At 44.1% G+C, this 25,859-nt stretch overlaps 1 protein-coding gene across 1 annotated transcript in view; it reads right to left on the bottom strand.

Annotated features, from left to right (window-relative positions):
• Positions 1–6,310: 6,310 nt before the first annotated feature.
• LOC144504874 (uncharacterized) overlaps positions 6,311–25,859 on the bottom strand; it is a 45,935-nt gene continuing 26,386 nt past the window's right edge. Inside the window, exons 5-6 of the mRNA XM_078230625.1 lie at positions 17,415–17,514; positions 6,311–7,939 (exon numbers count right to left, since the gene is read on the bottom strand). Of these exons, the coding sequence (XP_078086751.1) occupies positions 6,326–7,939; positions 17,415–17,514 (1,714 nt within the window). The 3' untranslated portion in view covers positions 6,311–6,325. The remainder of the gene's footprint in view (positions 7,940–17,414; positions 17,515–25,859) is intronic.

Genomic DNA, 25,859 nt, shown 5'->3' with positions numbered 1-25,859 from the left:
GAACCCATTGAACTCATTGGACTTTGCTGAGGTCTTTGAACTGAGCCATGGCATTAGCAAGCTGCCTCCAGGTTCCCCAGTCAATCAAACAGGGCAGGATGATACAATGGGCGGAATTTTCCTTTCTGGAGACTATGTGGCGTGGTGGGCAGAGAGGTGATGGAGTTCTCACTGGGCGGCGGGGTGGGTCTTAAGCCCAATTGCACACTTTGAATCTCATTAATTGAGCATCAGCAAGCCACTCTCTGAATTACATGGCAGGGTGGGCACTGATTTGTCTGACCCACTGTCACCATATGGGGTCGAATGTCCTGGTACCATATTTGTACATCACTTGAACACACATATTCACTCTCTGCAGCCCATGCCTCCTTACACATGAGCTTGAGAGGTGCCGTATAGACATTCACCACTCTGTAGTCATTCAGACCTATGGACATCAAAAAGGAGAACTTTCCACCAGTAGCACCGACAGAACAGTACAGCTGCAGTCAGTTTGCACATGCATCAGGTGAAATCCCGTTCCATTGTGTAATTCTGCACCAGTGACTGTGGGGGCCACCTCAGAATGTAGAGCTTACAGCGACTTCAGTACTAAATATTCCTGCCATTGATACAGGTCTATGTGATTTAGGCATCATGCAGGTATGAGTTTGAACCAGTGTTACTCCCTCAACTGAGGGAACATATAATAAGGTGCATCCATGATCTGCAACCTCATGATGAAAAGCACATACAGCAGGTTGGAATCACACAGCATGACAAATTATTCAGCAATATTTTTTCCCAGCGTTTTGTGCTTGTTTATTCACATGGACCAACTCTGAGAGTGCAACAAGTGCTGGTGATCTCCATTCAGGTCCCTAAGGATATTTGTGGTTGGGGTGGGGTCACCACATTTAAGTAGCAGTGGCAGGGCCTTGTGTCATTATGGGCATAATCAGGGCATTAGCCAGAGGGGTGGAGGGTGGGGAATGGTGATGCGACAATCAGTGCTCAACCAGCCAGGCTTTTCTTTGCTGTTAATGGTCATTTCACCTCATGAAGCATGGAGTGGAATCTGCTTACCAAGCTATATTAACACAGGTACTGCTAAACAGAACATGATCATAAACTTCGAGATGTACCTGAGATTTTCCATCGCCAACTCTTGTTTCTCCTTCAGTTTGGCTAATGATGTATTTTCTGCTTTGAAACGTTCAATTTCTGTTTCCAGTTGTAGAAGTTTGTCTTGGAATTGTCGAGATTGAGCATCTTCTGCGTGATATAAAACGTTGCATAGGTGGCTTAAAAATTTGTTCGGTGCACATAATAACAACGTCAAATGATTTATTTGTTCCAGTTTAAAATGATGAGGTCGTGAGATTGCGCCCCAGAGACTCTCATTTTGCAAAGTGCTTACAAGCAATATCAGCTGAAGTTTGGACTTTGAAGAAAAGAGCACAAGAAATGTTTGTAGAATTTGATCGGGAGAAAGAAATGTTGTTTCATTGGTGGTTTCAATCATTGATGTTAGAACAAACTTTTAAAAATGTGAAGGAGCTGATAACACTGGAAAAATTACAAAACAGCATCCCAATTGCGATTAGGTCACACCTGGAAGATCGGAGGCTTTTCTGGGTGCGGGAAGCAGTGATACTAGCAGATTCTGGCTATAATACATCACATAGGCAGATAGGGGACAGTAGATCTCCATTAGTAAACCGACAGGGAAGCTGGAGGATTGAGGGAGAAGGCAGAAGATATTCCAGTCAGTAAAAATGATAGTGTGGGTCACGAGATGTGAGCATAGGAAAAGCTGTATTTATGTGAGCCCCAGTTCCCAGCACCTGTGCCAGACCCCTGACTGCAGTAATCATCCGAGTGCTTACCCTGAGCAGTCCCAGCAGTGGAGGCCATTGTAGGCTCACAGTGACAGACTAGCATTGCATCCTCATCACCCACTGGACCCTAGGACCACCACCTTCACCCACGCCCCCCCCCCACACCCTGCCTCCGTTCCCCCCCTCCAGCACCACTACCCTCCCTCAATCTTGGGTCATCGGTGGTGCCTGACTCAGACGTGAGCCTGGGCACCAGCGTGCAGTCAGAAGACAGGTAGGGGTCAGACTTGTGTGGCACAAGGGCAGCATCACATACAGGTCAAAGTGAATGCAGATGCCTGCCAGGTAGGTGTACAGGGCATCCGTCACCTCGTGTGCTCAGAGGACTACGAGATCCCACAAAGGTCTCCGCTGGAGGCCTGGAAGGACCCTGTGGCATAGCGGCTAAGGGCCACTGTGATCTTCACTGCCACCAGGAGCAGGTGTCCTCCTGGCCCAAGAGGTGCCAGGTCTGTGAGGACCTGACACAGGTGCCACACTGTCTCCCTTCTGAGATGCAGTCTGCCATGGCACATAGCATCTGGCAGCCCATCGAACAACATGCGGGTCTTGTAGGGGTGGGGACTCTGTCTCTCCCCTCCGGCTGATGCGCAGCCGCTTCCTGCCCCAATTGGCAGCACCCTGTCCTCCTGCTGTGGCCATATCATCGCCATGGTGGGTACCATACAGGTGGCTGTGAGGAGGTCCCTCTTGGTAATGCTTGAAGCATAGGCATGGGTGCACCCACCAGGATGTCTGGTGCAGTGGCTTTCAGGAATGGCTTGCAGTTCAGAAAGACAGTGGAGAAAACCCTCATGACTAGCACGAGATGGGTTCCCACGGGCAGCACTGCAGAGTCCATGCAGTGTGAGGAGCCGCGTTAACACCTGCCGAGCTCCCTTGGTTGGAACAGCAGCTGACAGAGCTGCTGCTTGTTTCTGTTAGTAGGGCCTGGGATGGGATGTCAGAGGTCAGGCAGAGAGCCTGTTCAGCAGACAGATGACAGGGTAACCACAGTGACACCAGTGGGGTTAGGAGTCGACCCAATAAGCTACCCCTCGGGGGTCATTCAGAGGCCAGGTGAATGCATACAACACGAGCCACATGCCAGCAGTGACCCCTGACCTGAGGAGCCCCATACTGGCATGAGCCTTCCCAAAGCCCTGTACCCATGCAAGCCCCCTACCCCACCCTGCACATGGCAGCAGCTGAGACTGCCCCCCCCCCCAACGCACTCCGGGGGTTGGTTCTCAGTGGTACTCACCATCTCGCTCCCCTTCACTATTGCTGTGCCTGACCCACACTTTTATAGTGTTTCCCGCCAGCATGACATCTTGCCGGAGAAGTGGGAAACATTCGGGAGGGGGGCCGATAGTGTGTCAAACTCGCGAATGGTATTGAAATCCATTCAAATTAATGCTAATAAGCATAAGCCTTCCCGGTTTCCCAAAGGATTGAGAGGTTTACTTCAAAGAGAATTGATTGAGTAGAAGTGAAGCGGTTCACACCAGTAAAAAGGGGCTGGGGAGGGGCAAGCCTTGCCCCTTTGGCACTGCCCAGCCCTGTCCCCGACCACCCAGTGCCAACCTTGCAGTGCTAACCTGTGCCAGGGGGCATTGCCAGCCCCTCTCTCTTGAGCACTATACTCACCTTTATGCCCCTGGGGGTATCCCCACGACAGGTTCACGTTTGGGTGAACCAATTGGGAAACCGTGCCAATGTTTGAAATACACCTTGGGATCAATGTACGTGAGGGGAGCCTTTAATAATATGCTAAAAATGGAGATGTATTTAAATCAGGTCCACGCCCATTGTGGGCATGAACCTGATTACGTTGAGTGGCGGTGAAAATCAGAAGTTACGATCTCGCCGTCAAGATTCGCAACTTCTTGGTTTCGCCGGATCTTGAGCCCCCGCTGCCACTCTCACGGATGGTGAGTAAGGGCTCAAGATCCACCCTCCCTCCCGCTAGATATTTTGCAGGAGGAACTTCCTAGTCTGTTGCTCGATTGCCCAGTCCCTAGAACCCAAGCTCATAAGGGTAGATACAATAAAGTGGAAAAATCACGAGCCCTGGACCAAGTAAAGTTTAGTAAGTAGTCTCATAACACCAGGTTAAAGTCCAACAGATTTATTTGGTAGCACAAGCTTTCGGGGTGTCACTCCTTCTTCAGGTGAGAGAAGGAGTGACACTCACCTGAAGAAGGAGTGACACTCCGAAAGCTCGTGCTCCCAAATAAACCTGCTGGACTTTAACCTGGTGTTGTGAGACTACTTGCTGTGCTTACCCCAGTCCAACACCGGCATCTCCACACCAAGAAAAGTTTAGCAGTGATCATAGAATCATAGAATCCCTACAGTACAGAAGGAGGCCATTCAGCCCATCGAGCCTGCACCAACAACAATCCCACCCTATCCCCGTAACACCACATATTTACCCTGCTAATCCCCCTAAAACTAGGTTCAATTTAGCATGGCCAATCCACTAACCCACACATCTTTGGAATGTGGGAGGAAACCAGAGCACCCAGAGGAAACCCACGCAGACACGGGAAGAACGTGCAAACTCCATACAGACAGTGACCCAAGCCGGGAATCGAACCCAGGTCCCTGGCACTGTGAGGCAGCAGTGCTAACCACTGTGCCACCATGTCATCCCTGATGCAGGAATGTCAAAGGCTGAGTGAGAAATTTAGCTCTACCTGGGGAAAACTAATCTGTGTGAAGATTCAACTCTCACACATTTAAAAACCTGGCCTTGCACAGCAGCTACATTTTAAAGGGACCATTCCCCCCAGGGTAAATCAATCATCATTGGGAATTTTGACTAATTGTAATCATTTGCAGACCTTCAAGAATAATCCAATAATTAAACTGGAACTTTTGAATGCAAGGGCATGGATAGATACCATTTAAATTATAGAACAGTACAGCACAGAACAGGCCCTTCGGCCCACGATGTTGTGCCGAGCTTTATTTATTTAAATTTATAAAGAACTGGTTATTTACCACAATATAGTTGGAAACTAAGTAGTTTTAAAATGTCTATTTGTGGTGATGAACCCATTTTCAGCTGTATTAATCAAACTTCACCAAGGTAGCACACACCCTTTAATATTACAAGGAATATTTCATAAAATAATCTTTTTAAATTGATTTTACAACACTGCCCAAGTATGCTGGTTTATTGCAGATTGATGATATGCACTTGGGTTGCAAAACTGGCACAATTTGCACTGAAATTATGACTGCATCCAAAGCAGGTACTCTACCCTTGTGTGGTGAAGTCTCTGGAGCAGTGCTTGAACAAACAACCACCTGACTTCGAGACAAGGATACTATCACTGAGCTAGCTTAATTAGGAGAGGCTTGCTTGGTATTTTTCTTCCCACAATATGTAAGTTATTGGCAATTGGACAGTGTAATGCATGTGTGTGAGAACCCCCATGACTTGGATGGGGAATCAATGATTGACCTCCCTGTTGGGCCCATTGAGTACGAGCTCCTTGGTGATTTGTAATTAACTAACCAGGTGGACCCCCTGAGTGAGTCCATTGTTGTATTGTCCCGGTCAGGATCGGTTGTGTTCACCACAGGCTTGTGGTTTTTGCTTTGCTTTACTTTATTTTGTGCAATAAAGCACTGTTCCTTTACAGCCGACTCCTAGAGTTATTATAATAGGGTACAAGCATTTAATAATAAGTATACCCTTTTCATTTTTGTCTGTGTGCAACATTACAGGAGATGAATAATGAGATAAGAATAGAGCACCAATAAAGCCATGTTATTTTTCTCCTTTTAACTTTCCAAGCTGTTTACTCAAGTATGGGCTCACACATCCACACACAGGCATACACAGACAAACGCACACATGCACACACAGACACACGCACACAAACACACGCACACAGACACAGTTTACGTGTGACTCTGCTGTATGAGTCACCAATGTACAATGATGCAGGTAAATGGTGTAAATGGGGTCACTTGAATCAATTGTTCAGGGTTTCTGCCAGTCTTCCATCTAAGTTACAGCAGGACATCAGGACATATCCTCACCTCCTCAGAAATTTTCCCCCAATATTGGAACTTCCTAAAATAAAAACAAAGTGTTCATAAAACTGCTCTGGCAGGATCTGTGGAGAGAGAAACAGCATTGTCGTTTTGAGACCAATATGTGTCTTCTTTTGAACTTGTTTGGAACTTTGGATGCTATTCCAAACAGGAGTCATATTAGACCCAAACATTTCTCTCTCCACAGATGCTGCCAGACCTGCTGAGCTTTTCCAGTACTGTTTATATTTCAGATCTCCAACATCCATTGTTTTTTGCTTTTATTTTAAAACTTCCTATTTACATTTATGACTCATTAAAATGAACAAAGTTATGAATTACAGTTCCTTGCCATTGGAACACAGTTCAAATAATTCAGTGTGATGTTTGAAATTGTGATTTGATTCATTTTATTTCAGATACATACCTTGAGTATTTACACTGCTGGAGCTCAGCTGCTCTGGAAGATCAGAGTTTATTGACACCTTTGGTTGAGAGTAAAGTGCTTGTGAAGACTGTGGTGTGAGACTAGGGGTAGAAGGTTGGACAAGATCTGATTCTGTAGTATCACAGGTTTGAGTGCTCATAAAACTACTGGCGCTTTTCTTTGCAAAATTTGACTTCCTTCTCATGACTTTGTTTTTATTTCTCATTGGCCTATTGCATGAGAAAGGAAATCTTCTTGATAAAGTATTTGACTTGAGCTCTAAGGGTTCATTTTCACTGCTGCTGGTGCTGCTCAGTTCATTATGTTTCACTGTTGACGCCATTGATCTACAGTGTACAGAATGCTGAGATGCTTGAGCTGCTGTGCTCATTTCTTCCATTCCACTTGGAGCATCAGTCGCATAGTCTGCATCATCAGACAAGTCCAAGTTCTTATCAGTCTGACCAGAATTTTGTAGAATTTCTTTTATGGGTTGTTGATGACACTGAGATTTTGGGCCACCACCCTCATTGTCCGTGCTATATACTTTAGAATTTGATTCACAATGTGTTCCGTGATTTTGTAAAAGAAAATCTGTTCTATGTTCATTGCTCCCATGTGCTGCTAACCCTATGCTTACAGCACTGTCTCTGATTTGCTCATTTCTAAAATTTGCGCGCTGGCATGGTAGACCATCAGGAGTAACTTGAACTATTCTGTCATTTATTTTTTTAAAGCCGATGCTTGGGTTTTTTTTGTCAAGCAATTTTCCGGAACCTCTGGCATTGGCTGCATCGTCATTTTGCTCTTTCTCTGCCTGTTGTTGGAGCATTCCAGCTGTTTGGTTTGGAGTCATTGTTCTGTTAGTGCTGAGGTATTCCAGATGAGAAGTGTTACTGAAACGTGGCTGCTCATTTGCAGATTCCTGCAGTTGGTTTGTCTTACTCTGTCCTATTTGTTGCCCTTGGTGCTGCTCTTCCATACTTCCATGAGAAAAACTGCTAATTGAATTCTTTAATTGTGAATCAACTCCAATCAAGTGCTGACTTTCTAGAGTATGTAAACTTCCAGTAGTTCTTACTTGGGATTCCTCCAGAGTAGTTATTTCTCCTGCTTTACATTCCTGCTCTTTTTGTTGGCTTCCACCTTTTCTGTTATCAGAGTATTTGTGGGGTGATTCAAAGAAGGTTGCCAATTCTGCTACGTTTATGTCACTTTGGATACCCTCGTCGGTACTATTCTTGATTTCGTCTAGTTTTTCCTTTTGCCTGTAATCTTTCATCTTGCTATTTGTCAGGGCATTATCATTGGAGACAGACTTCTTTGCTTTGGATGCGACAAGGACTGAACTATTAACTTGCTTTTGCAAAGTTGATTGTTTCTTAATCTGAAACTTTTCGTTTTCGCTGAGCATGGGTAGGGAAAGTCGACGTTGACTGCTGAAACTAACTTTTCTGGGAACCTGTTTGCTCGATTCGCAGACTGCACTCCGGTTTTGTTCCTTGAAGACATTTTCTTTGTTCTTCTCAAATCGTGCAATACCTTCTCCTCGCTTCAGGAAAGACTTCTTTGGAACTGCCTTCACTTCATTTATATCCTGTAGAACAATCAGAGATTTATTTTTGAATTTAGTTCTACGAAATGCTTCGCAGTAACTATTACACATATGATGAGCGTTATGCTTCTTCCAGAATATGATCCTTTGCAATTGTTTAAATTAATGTATTTTCTTTCTGGAAAATAACAACTGGTGGAATGCTCTCGTCCCACCCGCCACGGACATTGTAGCCGGTGGGGGGGTGGGGCAAGCACGGCCGGAGAAACCCACCCAACATGTTCATGATGAACACTTCTATTGATGTGCATATTAGCCAGAAAGGTCAGGGGCTGAAGATATGTACCTTGATCTGAGAATTTCCAAAACTTTCAAGCCACTTTAAACAGTTCCACAAATGATATTTCACCTCCAGCCTCTCCTTTCTTTTTAAGAAATAACTTGATTTACATATAAATTGCCCATTAAACACTCACAGAAAATCAGTGGTCATAATTAATAGTAACATTATAATTGTTAATGTAATCTCTCTGGCCCAGAAGAACAATTAAACTGTTGAGTCTCATTCTTGCCAATTGCAAGGTTTTGTTCAGAGATTTTAAAAATTACTAATCTTAAATGTTTACATTTTTTTCTTTCTCACGATCCAGTCTTTCTGTCCTCCTCTTTGGACAGACTTTTTGCAGCCAAGAGAAGATGGTTTCATTGTGGGAGGGATTTTGAAATCTATGCTGGGTTGAGATCTAGGTTTCACCAGGCAAGATAAAGGTGACTGGGGAATCCCCTTTCATCTGTTGGGTAAATAATTAATTAAAAAGCCAATTAGGAACTGTTTTAACACTGGATTTGACCACCAGACGCCTGGTTTTGGACTTGTCAGCTACTCGCCAGGAACACTAGAGTCGTAGAGGTTTACAGCATGGAAACAGGTCCTTCGGCCCAACTTGTCTGTGCTGCCCTTTTTTTTTTAAAACCCCTAAGCTAATCCCAATTGCCCGCATTTGGCCCATATCCCTCTATACCCATCCTACCCATGTAACTATCTAAATGCTTTTTAAAAGACAAAATTGTACCCGCCTCTACTACTACTTCTGGCAGCTCGTTCCAGACAGTCACCACCCTCTGTGTGAAAAAATTGCCCCTCTGGACACTTTTGTATCTCTCCCCTCTCACCTTAAACCTATGCCCTCTAGTTTTAGACTCCACTACCTTTGGGAAAAGATATTGACTATCTAGCTGATCTGTGCCCCTCATTATTTTATAGACCTCTATAAGATCACCCCATAGCCTCCTACGCTCCAAAGAAAAAAGTCCCAGTCTATCCAGCCTCTCCTTATAACTCAATCCATCAAGTCCCGGTAGGATCCTAGTAAATCTTTTCTGCATTCTTTCTAGCTTAATAATATCCTTTCTATAATAGTGACCAGAATTGCACACAGTATTCCAAGTGTGGCCTTACCAATGTCTTGTACAACTTCAACAAGATATTCCAACTCCTGTATTCAATGTTCTGACCGATGAAACCAAGCATGCTGAATGCCTTCTTCACCACTCTGTCCACCTGTGACTCCACTTTCAAGGAGCTATGAACATGTACCCCTAGATCTCTTTGTTCTGAAACTCTTCCCAATGCCCTACCATTAACCGAGTAAGTTAAATCTACCAAAAATCTATTGGTTCAATCTACCAAAATGCATCACCTCACATTTGTCTAAATTAAACTCCATCTGCCATTCGTCAGTCCACTGGCCCAATTGATCAAGATCCCGTTGCAATTGGAGATAACTTTCTTCACTGTCCACTATGCCACCAATCTTAGTGTCATCAATCAGATTTGTGAGACATGATTTTCCATTCACAAAGCCATGTTGACTGTCCCTAATCAGTACTTGCATCTCTAAATGCCTGTAGATCCTCTCTCAAAATACCTTCCAATAATTTACCCACTACAGACGTGAGGCTCACTGGCCTGTAGTTCCCAGGCTTTTCCCAGCAGCCTTTTTTAAACAAAGGCACAACATTTGCCACTCTCCAATCTTCAGGCACCTCATCCGTGACAATCGATGATTCAAATATCTTGGCTAGGGGACCCGCCCTAGCCTCCCACAATGTCCTGGGATACACTTCATCAGGTCCCAGGGATTTATCTATCTTGATGCACTTTAAGACTTCCAGCACCTCCTTTGTAATACGTACACTCCTCAAGACATCACTATTTATTTCTCCAAGTTCCCTAACATCCATGCTTTTCTCAACAGTAAATACTGATGAGAAATATTCATTTAGGATCTCACCCATCTCTTGTGGATCTGCACATATATGACCTTGTTGATCCTAAATAAATGAAGTGAAGGCAGTTCCAAAGAAGTCTTTCCTGAAGCGAGGAGAAGGTATTGCACGATTTGAGAAGAACAAAGAAAATGTCTTCAAGGAACAATCTCGGGACCCCTTTTTTCCCTCCTGATTTCTCTCTTAACTCTACTCCTACACTCCCTAAATTCTTCAAGGGATACACTTGATCTCAGCTGCCTATGCATGTCATGTGTCTCTTTCTTCTTCTTCTTGACCAGGACCTCAATATCCCGAGTCATCCAGGGTTCCTTACTTCTGCCAGCCTTGCCCTTCACTCTAAGAGGAATGTGTTTACCCTGAACCCTGGAAAACACACTTTTGAAAGCGTGCCACATACCAGACGTCCCTTTGCCACCCCACAGACTCCTCCAATTAACCTTTGAAAGTTCCTGCCTGATACCATCAAAATTGGCCTTGCCCCAATTTAGAATTTTAACTTTTGGGCCAGACCTATCATTCTCCATAGCTATCTTAAAACCAATAGAATTATGGTCACTGGTCCCAAAGAGACCCCTCACTAACACTTCTAAAGTGATTGTAATGCGGGCAAAGCCTCTTTGGAGAAATTAACAATCTTGGAAATGCATTGACGGAGGACTTAAAGGTAATGTGGCCATTTTCTGGCCCACAAATAGCAAGGCAAGGCTAAATGGGAATTCTGGATACTCCAGATGAAAGCTGGGTCATTAGTGCTTGTCAGTGATCAGACATTCCAGCTGCTGACGCTCCCTGTGCACACAAAGGTGACCTGACTCGCTGCTTTGCTTCCATAACTTAATATGATAGAATTCCTCATCAAGATGAAGAATGATGCAGTTGATTCTGAGACAAGTGTCCTGAATCTAAATACAGGAAACTATGAGAGAAGTATAATGGTTGATGGGAAGCAAAGCACCAGGTTAGCATGTGGGGAGGAGGTTTCAACTACATGGAAAATTATGAAAAAAAGTTAAAAGGAAGGAGAACTCAGGAGATGTTATTAATGCAGGGTTAGGATTCAAAAAGAAGGTATAAAAACTAGCATAAAGGCACTTTACCTAAATGCTCATAGCATTCGAAACAAGGTAAATGAGTTGATGGTGCAAATCATCGCGAATGAATATGATTTGGTGGCCATTAGAGACGTGGTTGCAGGGTGGTCATGACTGGGAGTTAAATATCCAGGGGTATCAGACTGTTCAGAAGGACAGACAGGAAGATAAGGGAGGTGACGTAGCTCTGATATTTAAGGATGACATCAGGGCGGTAGTGTGAGATGATATAGGGTTGAATCCATTTGGGTGGAAATTAGAAATAGTAAGGAGAAAAAGTCACTGACAGGCGTAGTCTATAGGCCACCAAATAATATCATGGTGGAGCGAGCAATAAACAAAGAAATAACTGATGCATGTAAAAATGGTACGGCAATTATCACGGGGGATTTTAATCTACATGTCGATTGGTCAAACCAGGTCGGTCAAGGCAACCTTGAGGAGGAGTTCATAGACTGTATCTGCGATAGTTTCCTCAAACAATGTGTAATAGAACCTACAAAGGAGCATACAGTGCCGGATTTAGACTTGGTGAGGCCCTAAGCTATATAAAGCTTGGAGGCCCCTTGTTAAAAAGTTACACCAAAAGGTCTCACAAAGGTGCGTACCAAAACAGGACCTTGGGTCGCCACAAAAAAATTGAAAACATAATTATGCCTTTTAATTATTTAATAGCAAGGTATTTAAAGTGAAAAATACAAATTATTTTCAAATGAAAGCATTTACGGATTACATAATTGTCATTTAGCTGGCTTGATCTCTCTCACAGATTTTGGTAATTTTGGTAATTTTTTGAGTTGCTCTTCAAGCTGGTGCTTTCTTTTTCTTTTCTGGTATCCGCTCTTAAATGTTCTCTTCATTGTAAACCTTCTGAAATTTTGTGAGGCCCCGGCGGATTGTGAGGCCCTAAGCTGTAGCTTGTTTAGCTTATGCCTAAATCCGGCACTGGGAGCATGCTATTCTAGATCTGGTCCAGTGTAATGAGACAGGAATAATTAATGATCTCAAAGTTAGGGATCTTCTCAGAAGGAGCGATCACAGTATGGTTGAATTTAAAATACAGATGGAAAGTGAGAAGGTAAAATCCAATACCAGTCAGTGTCTTGTGCTTAAGCAAAGGAGACTACAATGGGATGAGGGAGGAATTGGCTGAGGTAGACTGGGAGCAGAGACTTTATGGTGGAACAATTGAGGAACAGTGGAAGACTTTCAAAGCGATTTTTCACAGAGCTCAGCAAAAGTATATACTAGTGGTAAGGAAGGACTATAGGAGAAGGGATAATCAGCCATGGACGTTTCAGGAAATAAAGGAGGATATCAAATTGAAAGAAAATGCATAAAAAGTGGCAAAGATTAATGGAAAATGAGAGGTTTGGGAAATCTTTAAAGGTCAACTGAAAGCCATGAAAAAAGCTACAAAGAAAAGTAAGATAGATAATAGAGTAAACTAGCTCAGAATATAAAAACAGCAAAAGATTCTACAAATATATAAAACAAAAAAGAGTGGCTAAGGTAAACATTGGTCCTTTAGAGGATAAGAAGGGGGATTCAATAACAGGAAATAAGGAAATGGCTGAGGCATTGGATAGGCATTTTGTGTCGGTCTACGCAGTGGAAGACACAAATAACATGCCAAACATTGATGACAGGAAGGCTATGGCAGGCGTGGACCTAGAAACGATCATTATCACTAAAGAAGCAGTGTAAGGTAAGCTAATGGGGCTGAAGGTAGACAAGTCTCCTGGCCCTCACTGAATGCATCCCAAGGCACTAAAAGAGATGGCGGGGGAAATAGCAAATGTGCTTGTGATAATTTACAAAAATTTGCTGGACTCTGGGGCGGTTCCAACAGATTGAAAAACAGCAAATGTGACGCCACTGTTTAAAAAAGGAGGTAGACAAAAGGCGGGTAACTATAGGCCGGTTAGTTTAACTTCTGTAGTGGTGAAAATACTTGAATCTATCATCAAGGAAGAAATTGCGAGACATCTGGATATAAATTGTCCCATTGGGCAGACGCAGCATGGGGTCATGAAAGACAGGTCATGTTTAACTAATTTACTGAAATTCTTTGAGGTCATTATGAATGCAGTGGACAATGGGGAATCTGTGGATGTGGTTTACCTGGATTTCCAGAAGGCATTCGCTAAGGTGCCGCACAAAAGACTGCTGCATAAGATAAAGTTGCACGGCATTATGGGTAACCTATTAGCATGGATAGAGGATTGGTTAACTAACAGAAATCAAAGAGTGGGGATGAATGGGAGTTTTTCTGGTTGGCGATCAGTGACTAGTGGTTTGCCTCAGGAATCAGTGGTGGGACAATTGTTTACAATTTATATAGATGATTTGGAGTTGGGGACCAAGTGTAGTGTTTTCAAAGTTCGCAGATGACACTGAGATGAGCGGTAGAGCAAAGTGTGCAGAGGACACTGAAAGTCTGCAGGGGGATATAGTCAGTGGGCAAGGGTCTGGCAGATGAAGTACAATGTTGGTGAATGTGAGGTCATCCATTTTGGTAGGAATAACAGTAAAATGGACTATTATTTAAGTGGTAAAAAATTGCAGCATGCTGCTGTGCAGAGGGACCTGGGTGTCCTTGTGCATGAATCGCAAAAAGTTGGCTTGCAGGTGCAGCAGGTAATTAAGAAGGCAAATAGAATTTTGTCCTTCATTGCTAGAGGGATGGAATTTAAAAACAGCGAAGTTATGTTGCAGCTGTATAAGGTACTGATGAGGCCACACCTGGAGTACTGTGTACAGTTTTGGTCTCCTTACTTGAGAATGGATATACTGACACTGGAGGGGGTGCAGAGGAGATTCACTAGGTTGATTCTGGAGTTAAGAGGGTTGGCTTATGAGGAGAGACTAAGTAGACTGGGACTATACTCATTGGAATTCAGGAGAATGAGGGGGGATCTTATAGAATCATATAAAATTATGAAGGGAATAGATAAGATAGAAGCACGGAGGTTGTTTCCACTGGCGGGTGAAACTAGAACTAGGGGGCATAGCCTCAAAATAAGGGGAAGCAGATTTAGGACTGAGTTGAGGAGGAACTTCTTTACCCAAAGGGTTGTGAATCTGTGGAATTCCCTGCAGTGAAGCAGTTGAGGCTACCTCATTGAATGGTTTTAAGGCAAAGATAGATAGATTTTTGAACAGTAAAGGAATTAAGGGTTATGGCAACTGGGCGAGTAAATAGAGCTGAGTCCACGAAAAGATCAACCATGATCTTATTGAATGGCGGAGCATGCTCAAGGGGCCAAATGGCCTACTCCTGCTCCTAGTTCTTATGTTCTTATGAGGTGCAAGTTGGCTATGATAGATTAGGGAATGTTACTTAAAGGGATGACGGTGGATTGACAATGGCAAACATTCAAAGAGCGCATGGGTGAACTGCACCAATTGTTTATTTTTGTCTGGTGCAAAAGTAAAACTGGAAAGATGGCCAAACCATGGCTTACAAGGGAAATTAGAGATAGTATTAGATCCAAAGAAGAGGCAAACAAATTGGCCAGAAAAAACACCAGACCTGAGCATAGGGAGCAGTTTAGAATTCAGCAAAGGAGGACTACGGGATTGATTAAGAGGGGGAAAATAGAGTTCAAGAGTAAGGTTGTGGAGAACATAAAAATTGTAAAACTGTAAAAGTTTCGGTATGTGAAGAGAAAAGGGTTGGTGAAGACAAATGTGGGTCCCTTACAATCAGAAACAAAGGAATTTGTAATGGGGACTGTAGAAACGGCAAACCAACTAAATACATACTTTCGTTCTGCCTTCACAAAGGAGCACACAAATAATATACCAGAAATGTTGGGGAAACAGGGTTTAGTAAGAGGGAGGGACTGAAGGAAATCAGAATTAGTAGAGAAATGGTGTTGGGGAAATTGATGGGATTGAAGGCCGATAAAGCCCCAGGGCCTGATAATCTGAATTGCAGAATACTTAAGAAAGTGGCCTTAGAAATGGTGGATGCATTGATGGTCATCCTCCAAGAATCCATAAGCTCTGGAATAGTTCCTACAGGTTGGAGGGTAGCTAATATAGCCTCACTATTTAAAAAGGGAGATAGAGAGAAAATAAGGAATTATAGCTCAGTAAGCCTGATGTCGATAGTGGGGAAAAATTCTAGAGTCCATTATCAAGTATTTTATAGCAGAGCACTTGGAAAACAGTGACAGTGTCAGCTTGAATTTACAAAAGGAAATCAGGCTTCACAATCTACTGGAATTCTTTGAGGATGTAACCAGTAGAGTTATTGAGAGGGAGCCGGTGGATGTGGTTTATTTGGACTTTCAAAAGGCTTTCAACAAAGTCTCACATAAGAGATTGGCATGTAAAATTAAAGCGCATGGGACTGGGGTTAGTGGATTGAGATGGATAGAAACTGGTTGGCAAACAGGATTTAGGAATAAATAGGTCTTTTTCCAAACAGCAAGCAGTGACTATTGGGGTACTGCATGGACCAGTGCTAGGACCCTGGATATTCAAAATATATATAAATAATTTAGATGAAGGAACTGAATGCAATATATCCAAATTTATAGATGACACAAAGCTGGGTGGGAGGGTAAGCTGTGAGGAGGATGTAGAGATCCTTCAGTGTGATTTGGACAAGTTGAGTGAGTGGACAAATTCATGGCAGATGCAGTATAATGTGGATAAATGTGAGGTTATTCACTTTGGTAGCAAAACAGGAAGATTGATCCAAATGACTATAGATTGAGAGAGGGGAATGTGCAATGAGGCCTAGTTGTCCTTGTACACCAGTCGCTGAAGGTAAACATGCAGATGTAGCAAACGGTAAAGAAGGCAAACGTTTTGAAGGCTTTCATAACAAGAGGATTTGCGTACAGGAGCTGGGATGTCTTGCTGCAGTTACACAGGGTCTTGGTGAGGCCACACCTGGGAAATTATGTGCAGTTCTACTCTCCTTATCTGAGGAAGGATGTTCTTGATATAGCGGGATTGTAACAAAGTTTTACCAGGCTGATTCTTGGGATGGTGGGACTGAAGTACGAGGAGAGATTGGTTAGCTTTATATTTATTGGAGTTCTGAAGAATAAGGAGAAATCTCATAGAAACCTGTAAAATTCTAACAGGACTAGACAGGGGAGATGCAGGACGGATGTTCCTGATAGTGGGAGAGTCCACAACCAGGAGACATAGTCTAAGGATAAGAGGTAAATCTTTTAGGATTGAGATGAGGAGAAATTTCTTCATCCAGAGGGTGGTAAGCCTGTGGAATTAACTATCACAGAAAGTAGTTGAGGCCAAAATATTGTATGCTTTCATGAAGGAATTAGATATTGCTCTTGGAGTGAAAGGGATCAATGGATATGGGGATCAGTCTATTGAGCTGGATGATCAGTCATGATCAAAATGAATGGCAGAGCAGGCTTGAAGGGTCAAATGGAGGGAGGCTGTTCCTCCATCTCTCCACCTGGCAAGTCATTCCCCTTTGGAATACCAGGTTGTGTAGCAGGGCAATCCACAATGATGCGGGACACCCTTTGGGGAGAGTACTGGAGAGAGCGCAGCCTACCAGTCCAGCCATCTGAAATGTATCTTCAACATACCAATGTTCTACTCAATAATAGATCATGTGGGTGAAAGATGTGGAGTTACAGGGATAGGGCCTGTGTAAGATGCTCTCTCGAAGAGTCGGTGCAGAGCCGATGGGCCGAATGGCCTTCTTCTGCACTGTAAGGATTCTATGATAAGTAAAGGCATCGATGGCAGTGTCTATCGCTCATCTGTAAGTATGAGTAATGTCTTCAGAACACCCTTGGTCGAGCTGCATTCGCGTCTGCTCCAACTCCATGCCAGGGCTCAGCCAAGACCAATGGGAAGGCAACGAGGAAACTGATGTTTGGATGATTTCTGAATTTTTCCATCCTGTTCGCCATGATGCTAGCCATTGGCGGGGCTGGAAAATCCTGCACATTGTTGGCATTACAATTTCCGCCATTAATACTAATCCTAGTGTCACCTTCTGGGAATTAAAATTAAGTAGAATTACTTTAACACTTAATTTTCATATATTTCTTAAATGTTGGAATTACAGAATCACTTCTATTAATAGTGTGAACAAAACTGGGCTTTGACACCAATGCAAATGATTTTCTCACCTGGGGATCTTGATGAAATAATTCTGAATCTGCCTTAAGTAGTTCTTCAACAAAATCTTCAAACGTTTTTTGCTTTTCACCAATTCCAGGCCTGATGGGTCTATGAGAAACATTAACTGGGGTTAGATTTATATCCTTTGTTTGTTTTAAAATTCTAATATGGGAAGTTTATCTAAGTTCCATCAGCAAAAAATCTACAAAATTATTGGAATTTAGTGTGAAGTCAGCGTTACTGCAAGATCTTCAAACCACATGCTGTTTTTGTATTCATTCATCGGATGTGAGCATCACTGGCTAGGCCAGCATACATTGCTCACCCCTAATTGCCCCTGAGAAGGCGGTGGTGCGCACCTTCTTGAACTGCTGCAATCCATGTATTGTAGGAACATCCACAGTGCTGTTAGTGAAGGAGTTCCAGGATTCAGCAACAGTGAATGAATGGCAATATCGTTCCAAGTCGGGATTGTGTATGGCATGGCGGGGAACTTGCAAGTGGTGGTGTTCCCAAGCGTCTGCTGCCCTTTCCTTTCAGGTGGTAGAGGTCATGGGTTTGGAGGCTGCTGTTGAAGGAGTCTTGGTGAGTTGCTACAGTCATAGGGAAAATGATAGATGCTATTGTTAAATACTTTATAACAGGACACTTAATAAAAAAATAAAGATAACCAGCCAGAGCCAACATGGTTTGTTGAAAGGGAAGGTATGTTCAGCCAATTTATTAGAGTTCTTTGAAGAAATAAGGGGCGTGATTCTCCGGCCTCCCAATCATGTGTTTCGTGGTGGCAGGACCGACTGGTCCCGCTGCTGTCAATGGGATTTCCCATTGATTCCACCCCATGCCGCTGGAAAACACTGGTGAAGGTCCACTGACAGTATCTCCCAGTCCCGCTGTCAGCTGACCGACCAGAGAATTTTGGCCAATATGTGTTATGGATAAAGGGGAATCCATGTGTTATGGATAAAGGTGGCTGTACAGTATTAGATTTCCAGAATGCATTAGATAAAGTGCCACATCAAACGAAAATAACATTTCATGGTCTAGCAGGGGTAAAATATTGGCATGGATGGAACATTGGCTCAGAAACAGCAAATAAGCATAAATGGGTGATTTTGGCATAAATGAGATATGAGTGGCGTAGCAAAGGGATCAGTGCTAGGGCCTCTATTTTTTACAATTTATATAAATGACCTTAATGTACAGACCAAAGTTTGGTTGCTAAATTTGCTGATGACACATAAATAGGTAGGAAAGTTAAGTTGTGAAGGGGATATCAGAAAACTACCAAAGGCCACAGACAGGTTAAGTGAGTGGGTGAAGACCTGGCAAATGGAGTATAATGTGTTAAAATGTGAAGTTGTTCACTTTGGCAGGAAGAATAAAAATGAAGCATATTGTGTAAATGGTGAGAGACTGCAGAGCAGTGAGATGCAGAGGGATCTAGGAGTCCAAGTACATGAATTGCAAAAGGTTAATATGCAGGTACAACAAGTAATTAGGAAAGCCAACAGATTTTTATCATTCATTGCGAGGGGAATTGAATACAAAAGTAGGGAGGTTATGCTTCAGTTATACAGTGCACCGGTGAGACCACAGCTGTAGTATTCTGTACAGTATTGGTCTCCTTATTTAAGAAGAATGTATTTAGAAGCAGTTCAGAGAAGGTTTACTAGACTAATACTTGGAATGGGTGGGTTGTCTTACAAGAAAGGTTGGAAATGCTAGGCCTGTATCTGCTGCAGTTTAGAAGAGTAAGAAGCGACTTGATTGAAACATTGACAGTGTGGATGTGGAAAGGATGTTTTCTCTTGTGGAAGAATCTATAACTACGGGTTACTGTTTAAAAAGAAGGGGATGTCCATTTAAGACAGAGATGAGGAGACAATTTTTCCTCCCTGAGGGTCATGAGATTTGGAACTATCTTCCTCAAAAGGCAGATGAAGCAGAGTTTTTGAATAGTTTCAAGGCAGAGCTAGATAGATTCTTGGAAAACCATGGGGTGAAAGGTTATCAGGGGCAGGTGGGAATGTGGAGTTTAGGTTACAATTAAATTAGCCATGATTGTATGGAGTACCGGAGCAGGCCCAAGGGGTTCATAGAATCCCTACATTACAGGAGGCCATTTGGTCCATCGAGTCTGTACCGAGCACATCCTACCCAGGCCCTATTTCCGTAACCCTCATTTACCCTGCTAATCCCCCTGACACTAAGGTCAATTTAGCATCGCCGATCAACCTAAGCTGCACATCTTTAGAATGTGGGAGGAAACTGGAGCGCCCGGATGAAACCCACGCAGATACGGGAGAATGTGCAAACCCCACACAGACAGTGACTCGAGGCCGGAATTGAAGCTGGACCCCTGGCGCTATGAGGCAGCAGTGCTAACCACTGTGCCACTGTGTCGCCGTGCCGGTTGAGTGGCCTACACCTGCTCCTAATTTGTATGTTTGCAGTGCCTCTTGTAGATGGTACAGACTTTTTGGACTGTGCGTTGTTGGTGGAGGGAATAAACGCTTAAGGTGGTGGATGGAGTGCCAATCAAGCGGGCTGCTTTTCCGGGATGGTGTCAAGCTTCTTGAGTGGTGTTGGAGCTGCACTCACTCAGGCAAATGGAATAGTCTATTACACCCCTGACTTGTACCTTGTAGATGGTAGACAAGCTTTGGAGAGTCAGGAGCTAAGTTACTCTCTGCAGAATTTGCAGCCTCTGATCTGCTCGTGACCACAGTATTGATGCGGCTGGTCCAGTTGAGTTTCTGGTCAATGGTAACTGCCCATTCATTGTTAATGAGGGATTCAGTGATAATAATGCCATTGAAAGTCCGAGGGAAAATGTTTAGATTAACAAATTTTTAAATAGGGAATTCTTGTCCACAATCAATTACATGTCCAAGATGAACCTAAATATGAAGACAAAGCAGAACAGGAAAGATCAAAGCTTCTATTTATTTCTGGTTTTACTTTGTCAGATCAAAAACATGGCGTGCAGATTGTGGACAGAAGCAGAGTCTTATGTTTTTCCCAATGCAGCCCAGAGTAGAAACATGATCTAGATGTTCACTGAAGTCAGGAATTGAAGACAGATTTGTGACAAGATCCATATACTGTCTTTTCCAGGTCTTTGCCAGAGCTTACAAGGTAATATCCAGATACTAGGTTTGAATCATCACACCAACATCATTTAAGCCAATAGTTAACTTGAAATTTAGACGCAAATGCATCCACTGGGTGGAATTTTATAACCTCATCATGGTGGGGGGAAGCCATAAAATGCAGCGAGTTGTTCAAAAGATTTTGGCAGGAACAGAAGGTCCCGCTGGTGGGAGGGCCACACAATGTTGTCAACTGTTAGAATCAGGGAACCTAATTAGCAGAAATTAGAATATAGAGGACAGTAAGAGCAATGGATAACAGCAGATAAGAAGTCTCACAACACCAGGTTAAAGTCCAACGAGTTTATTTGGGAGCACAAGAACAAAGAACAAAGAACAGTACAGCACAGGAAACAGGCCCTTCAGCCCTCCAAGCCTGTGCCGCTCCTTGGTCCAACTAGACCAATCGTTTGTATCCCTCCATTCCCAGGCTGCTTATGTGACTATCCAGGTAAGTCTTAAACAATGTCAGCGTGTCTGCCTCCACCACCCTACTTGACAGCGCATTCCAGGCCCCCACCACCCTCTGTGTAAAAAACATCCCTCTAATATCTGAGTTATACTTCGCCCCTCTCACCTTGAGCCCGTGACCTCTCGTGATCGTCACTTCTGATCTGGGAAAAAGCTTCCCACCGTTCACCCCATCTATCCCCTTCATAATCTTGTACACCTCTATTAGATCTCCCCTCATTCTCCGTCTTTCCAAGGAGAACAACCCCAATTTACCCAATCTCTCCTCGTAGCTAAGACCCTCCATACCAGGCAACATCCTGGTAAACCTTCTCTGCACTCTCTCTAATGCCTCCATGTCCTTCTGGTAGTGCAGCGACCAGAACTGGATGCAGTATTCCAAATGTGGCCTAACCAGCGTTCTATACAGCTGCATCATCAGACTCCAGCTTTTATACTCTATACCCCGTCCTACAAAGACAAGCATAAGATGGGAACAGAAACTGTCAGGGAAAGACACTAATGAAAAGTGGAACTTTTTCAAGGAACAAATACTGGGTGTCCTTGATAGGTATGTCCCTGTCAGGTAGGGAGGAAATGGCCGAGTGAGGGAACCATGGTACACGAAAGAGGTGGAATGTCTTGTGAAAAGGAAGAGGGAAGCTTATGTAGGGATGAGGAAACAAGGTTCAGATGGCTCAATTGAGGGTTACAAGTTAGCAAGGAACGAGCTGAAAAAGGGGCTTAGGAGAGCTAGGAGGGGACATGAGAAGTCCTTGGCGGGTCGGATCAAGGAAAACCCCAAGGCTTTTTACTCTTATGTGAGGAATAAAAGAATGACCAGGGTGAGGTTAGGGCCGGTCAAGGACAGTAGTGGGAACTTGTGTATGGAGTCAGTAGAGATAGGCGAGGTGATGAATGAATACTTTTCTTCAGTGTTCACCAAGGAGAGGGGCCATGTTTTTCAGGAAGAGAAGGCTGGAGGAAATAGATGTTCGGAGGGAGGATGTACTGGCAGTTTTGAATAAACTGAAGGTTGATAAGTCCCCTGGGCCTGATGAAATATATCCTAGGATTCTTTGGGAGGCAAGGGATGAGATTGCAGAGCCTTTGGCTTTGATCTTTGGGTCCTCACTGTCCACGGGGATGGTGCCAGAGGACTGGAGAATGGCGAATGTTGTTCCTCTGTTTAAGAAAGGGAATAGAAATGACCCTGGTAATTATAGACCGGTTAGTCTAACTTCGGTGGTTGGTAAATTGATGGAAAAGGTCCTTAGGGATGGGATTTACGACCATTTAGAAAGATGCGGATTAATCCGGGATAGTCAGCACGGATTCGTGAAGGGCAAGTCGTGCCTCACAAATTTGATTGAATTTTTTGAGGAGGTAACTAAGTGTGTTGATGAAGGTAGGGCAGTTGATGTCATATACATGGATTTTAGTAAGGCATTTGATAAGGTCCCCCATGGTTGGCTTATGATGAAAGTAAGGAGGTGTGGGATAGAGGGAAAGTTGGCCGATTGGATAGGTAACTGGCTGTCTGATCGAAGACAGAGGGTGGTGGTGGATGGAAAATTTTTGGACTGGAGGCAGGTTTGCTAGCGGAGTGCCACAGGGATCAGTGCTTGGTCCCCTGCTCTTTGTGATTTTTATTAATGACTTACGAGGAGGGGGCTGAAGGGTGGATCAGTAAATTTGCAGATGACACCAAGATTGGTGGAGGAGTGGATGAGGTGGAGGGCTGTTGTAGGCTGCAAAGAGACATAGATAGGATGCAAAGCTGGGCTGAAAAATGGCAAATGGAGTTTAACCCTGATAAATGTGAGGTGATTCATTTTGGTAGGACTAATTTAAATGCGGATTACAGGGTCAAAGGTAGGGTTCTGAAGACTGTGGAGGAACAGAGAGATCTAGGGGTCCATATCCACAGATCTCTAAAGGTTGCCACTCAAGTGGATAGAGCTGTGAAGAAGGCCTATAGTGTGTTAGCTTTTATTAACAGGGGGTTGGAGTTTAAGAGCCGTGGGGTTATGCTGCAACTGTACAGGACCTTGGTGAGACCACATTTGGAATATTGTGTGCAGTTCTGGTCACCTCACTATAAGAAGGATGTGGAAGCGCTGGAAAGAGTGCAGAGGAGATTTACCAGGATGCTGCCTGGTTTGGAGGGTAGGTCTTATGAGGAAAGGTTGAGGGAGCTAGGGCTGTTCTATCTGGAGTGGAGGAGGCTGAGGGGAGACTTAATAGAGGTTTATAAAATGATGAAGGGGATAGATAGAGTGAACGTTCAAAGACTATTTCCTCGGGTGGATGGAGCTATTACAAGGGGGCATAACTATAGGGTTCATGGTAGGAGATATAGGAAGGATATCAGAGGTAGGTTCTTTACGCAGAGAGTGGTTGGGGTGTGGAATGGACTGCCTGCAGTGATAGTGGAGTCAGACACTTTAGGAACATTTAAGCGGTTATTGGATAGGCACATGGAGCACACCAGGATGATAGGGAGTGGGATAGCTTGATCTTGGTTTCAGATAAAGCTCAGCACAACATCGTGGGCCGAAGGGCCTGTCCTGTGCTGTACTGTTCTATGTTCTATACCATATGCCTTCTTCACCACCTTCTCCAAGCTTTCGAAGTGTCGCTCCTTTTTCAGGTGAGTGAGAGTTGTGATCACAAACAGGGCATATACAGACACAAACTCAATTTACAAGATAATGGTTGGAATGCAAGTCTTTACAGGTAACCAAGTCTTAAAGGTACAGACAATGTGAGTGGTGAGAGGGTTAAGCACAGGTTAAAGAGGTGTGGATTGTCTCCAGCCAGGACAGCTAGTGAGATTTTGCAAGCTCAGGCAAGTTGTGGGGGTTACAGATAGTGTGACATGAACCCAAGATCCCGGTTGAGGCCGTCCTCATGTGTGCAGAACTTGGCTATCAGTTTCTGCTCAGCGATTCTGCGCTGTCGTGTGTTGTGAAGGCTGCCTTGGAGAACGCTTACCCGAAGATCAGAGGCTGAATGGCCGTGACTGCTGAAGTGTTCCCCGACAGGAAGAGAACACTCCTGCCTGGTGATTGTCGAGTGGTGTTCATTCATCCGTTGTCGTAGCGTCTGCACGGTCTCCCCAATGTACCATGCCTCGGGACATCCTTTCCTGCAGCGTATCAGGTAGACAATGTATGTACCGTGTACCTGGTGGATGGTGTTCTCACATGAGATGAGGAGGATCGCAACAGACACCTACAGACACTGAAAGACGCCCTCATAAGAACAGGATATGGCACTCGACTCATCAATCGACAGTTTCGACATGCCATAGCAAAAAACCGCACCGACTTCCTCAGAAGACAAACAGGGAACACGGCAGATAGAGTACCTTTCGTCGTCCAGTACTTCCCCGGAGCGGAGAAGCTATAACATCGTCTCTGGAGCCTTCAACATGTCATCGATGAAGACGAACTGCTCGCCAAGGCCATTCCAATACCCCCACTTCTTGCCTTCAAACAACCGCACAATGTCAAACAGACCATTGTTCGCAGCAAACTATCCAGCCTTTAGGAGAACAGTGACCACGACACCACACAACCCTGCCACAGAAACCTCTGCAAGACATGCCGGATCATCGACACAGGTGCCATCATCTCACGTGAGAACACCATCCACCAGGTACACGGTACATACTCTTGCGACTCGGCCAACATTGTCTATCTGTACGCTGCAGGAAAGGATGTCCCGAAACATGGTATATTGGGGAGACCATGCAGACGCTACGACAATGGATGAATGAACACCGCTCGACAATCACCAGGCAGGAGTGTTCTCTTCCTGTCGGGGAACACTTCAGCATTCAGCCTCTGATCTTCGGGTAAGCGTTCTCCAAGGCGGCCTTCACAACACACGACAACGCAGAATCGCTGAGCAGAAACTGATAGCCAAGTTCCGCACACATGAGGATGGCAAGTCTGGGGGTTACAGGTAGTGTGACATGAACCTGGGATCTTGGATTCATGTCACACTATCTATGACCCCCACGACTTGCCTGGGCTTGCAAAATCTCAATAACTGTCCTGGCTGGAGACAATACACACCTCTTTAACCTGTGCTTAACCCTCTCTCCACTCACATTGTCTGTACCTTTAAGACTTGATTAGCTGTAAAGACTCGCATTCCAACCATTATCTTGTAAATTGAGTTTGTGCCTATATATGCCCTGTTTGTGAACACAACTCCTCACTCACCTGAAGAAGAAGCAGCACTCTGAAAGCTTGTGCTACCAAATAAACCTGTTGGACCTGGTATTGTGAGACTTCTTACTGTGCTTACCCCAGTCCAACGCCGGCATCTCCACATCATAGCAGCAGATAGCCATGTATAGATGGACATAACAGAAGGTGAGAGTGCAGAAGGTGAAGTCGCATGGGATCAGAGGTGAGCTGGCTACATGGATACAAAACTGGTTCGGTCAAAGAAGACAGAGGGTAGCAATGGAAGAATGCGTTTCTGAGTGGAGGGCTGTGACAAGTGGTGTCCCTCAGGGATCAGTGCTGGGACCTTTGCTGTTTGTAATATAAATGATTTGGAGGAAAATGTAACTGGATTGATTAGTAAGTTTGCGGATGACACAAAGTTTGGTGGATTTGCAGATAGCGATGAGGACCATCAGAGGATACAGCAGGATATAGATCAGTTGGAGACTTGGGCGGAGAGGTGGCAGATGGAGTTTAATCCGGATGAATGTGAGGTAATGCATTTTGGAAGGTCTAATACAAATAGGAAATATACAGTAAATGGCAGAACCCTTAAGAGTATTGATAGGCAAAGGGACCTGGGTGTACAGGTACACAGGTCATT

The sequence above is a fragment of the Mustelus asterias genome, chromosome 15 (assembly GCF_964213995.1).
Source record: "Mustelus asterias chromosome 15, sMusAst1.hap1.1, whole genome shotgun sequence".
Lineage (NCBI taxonomy): Eukaryota > Metazoa > Chordata > Chondrichthyes > Carcharhiniformes > Triakidae > Mustelus > Mustelus asterias.
The sequence above is the reverse complement of the archived record's forward strand: the minus strand, read 5'-3'. Positions and strand labels throughout refer to the sequence as shown.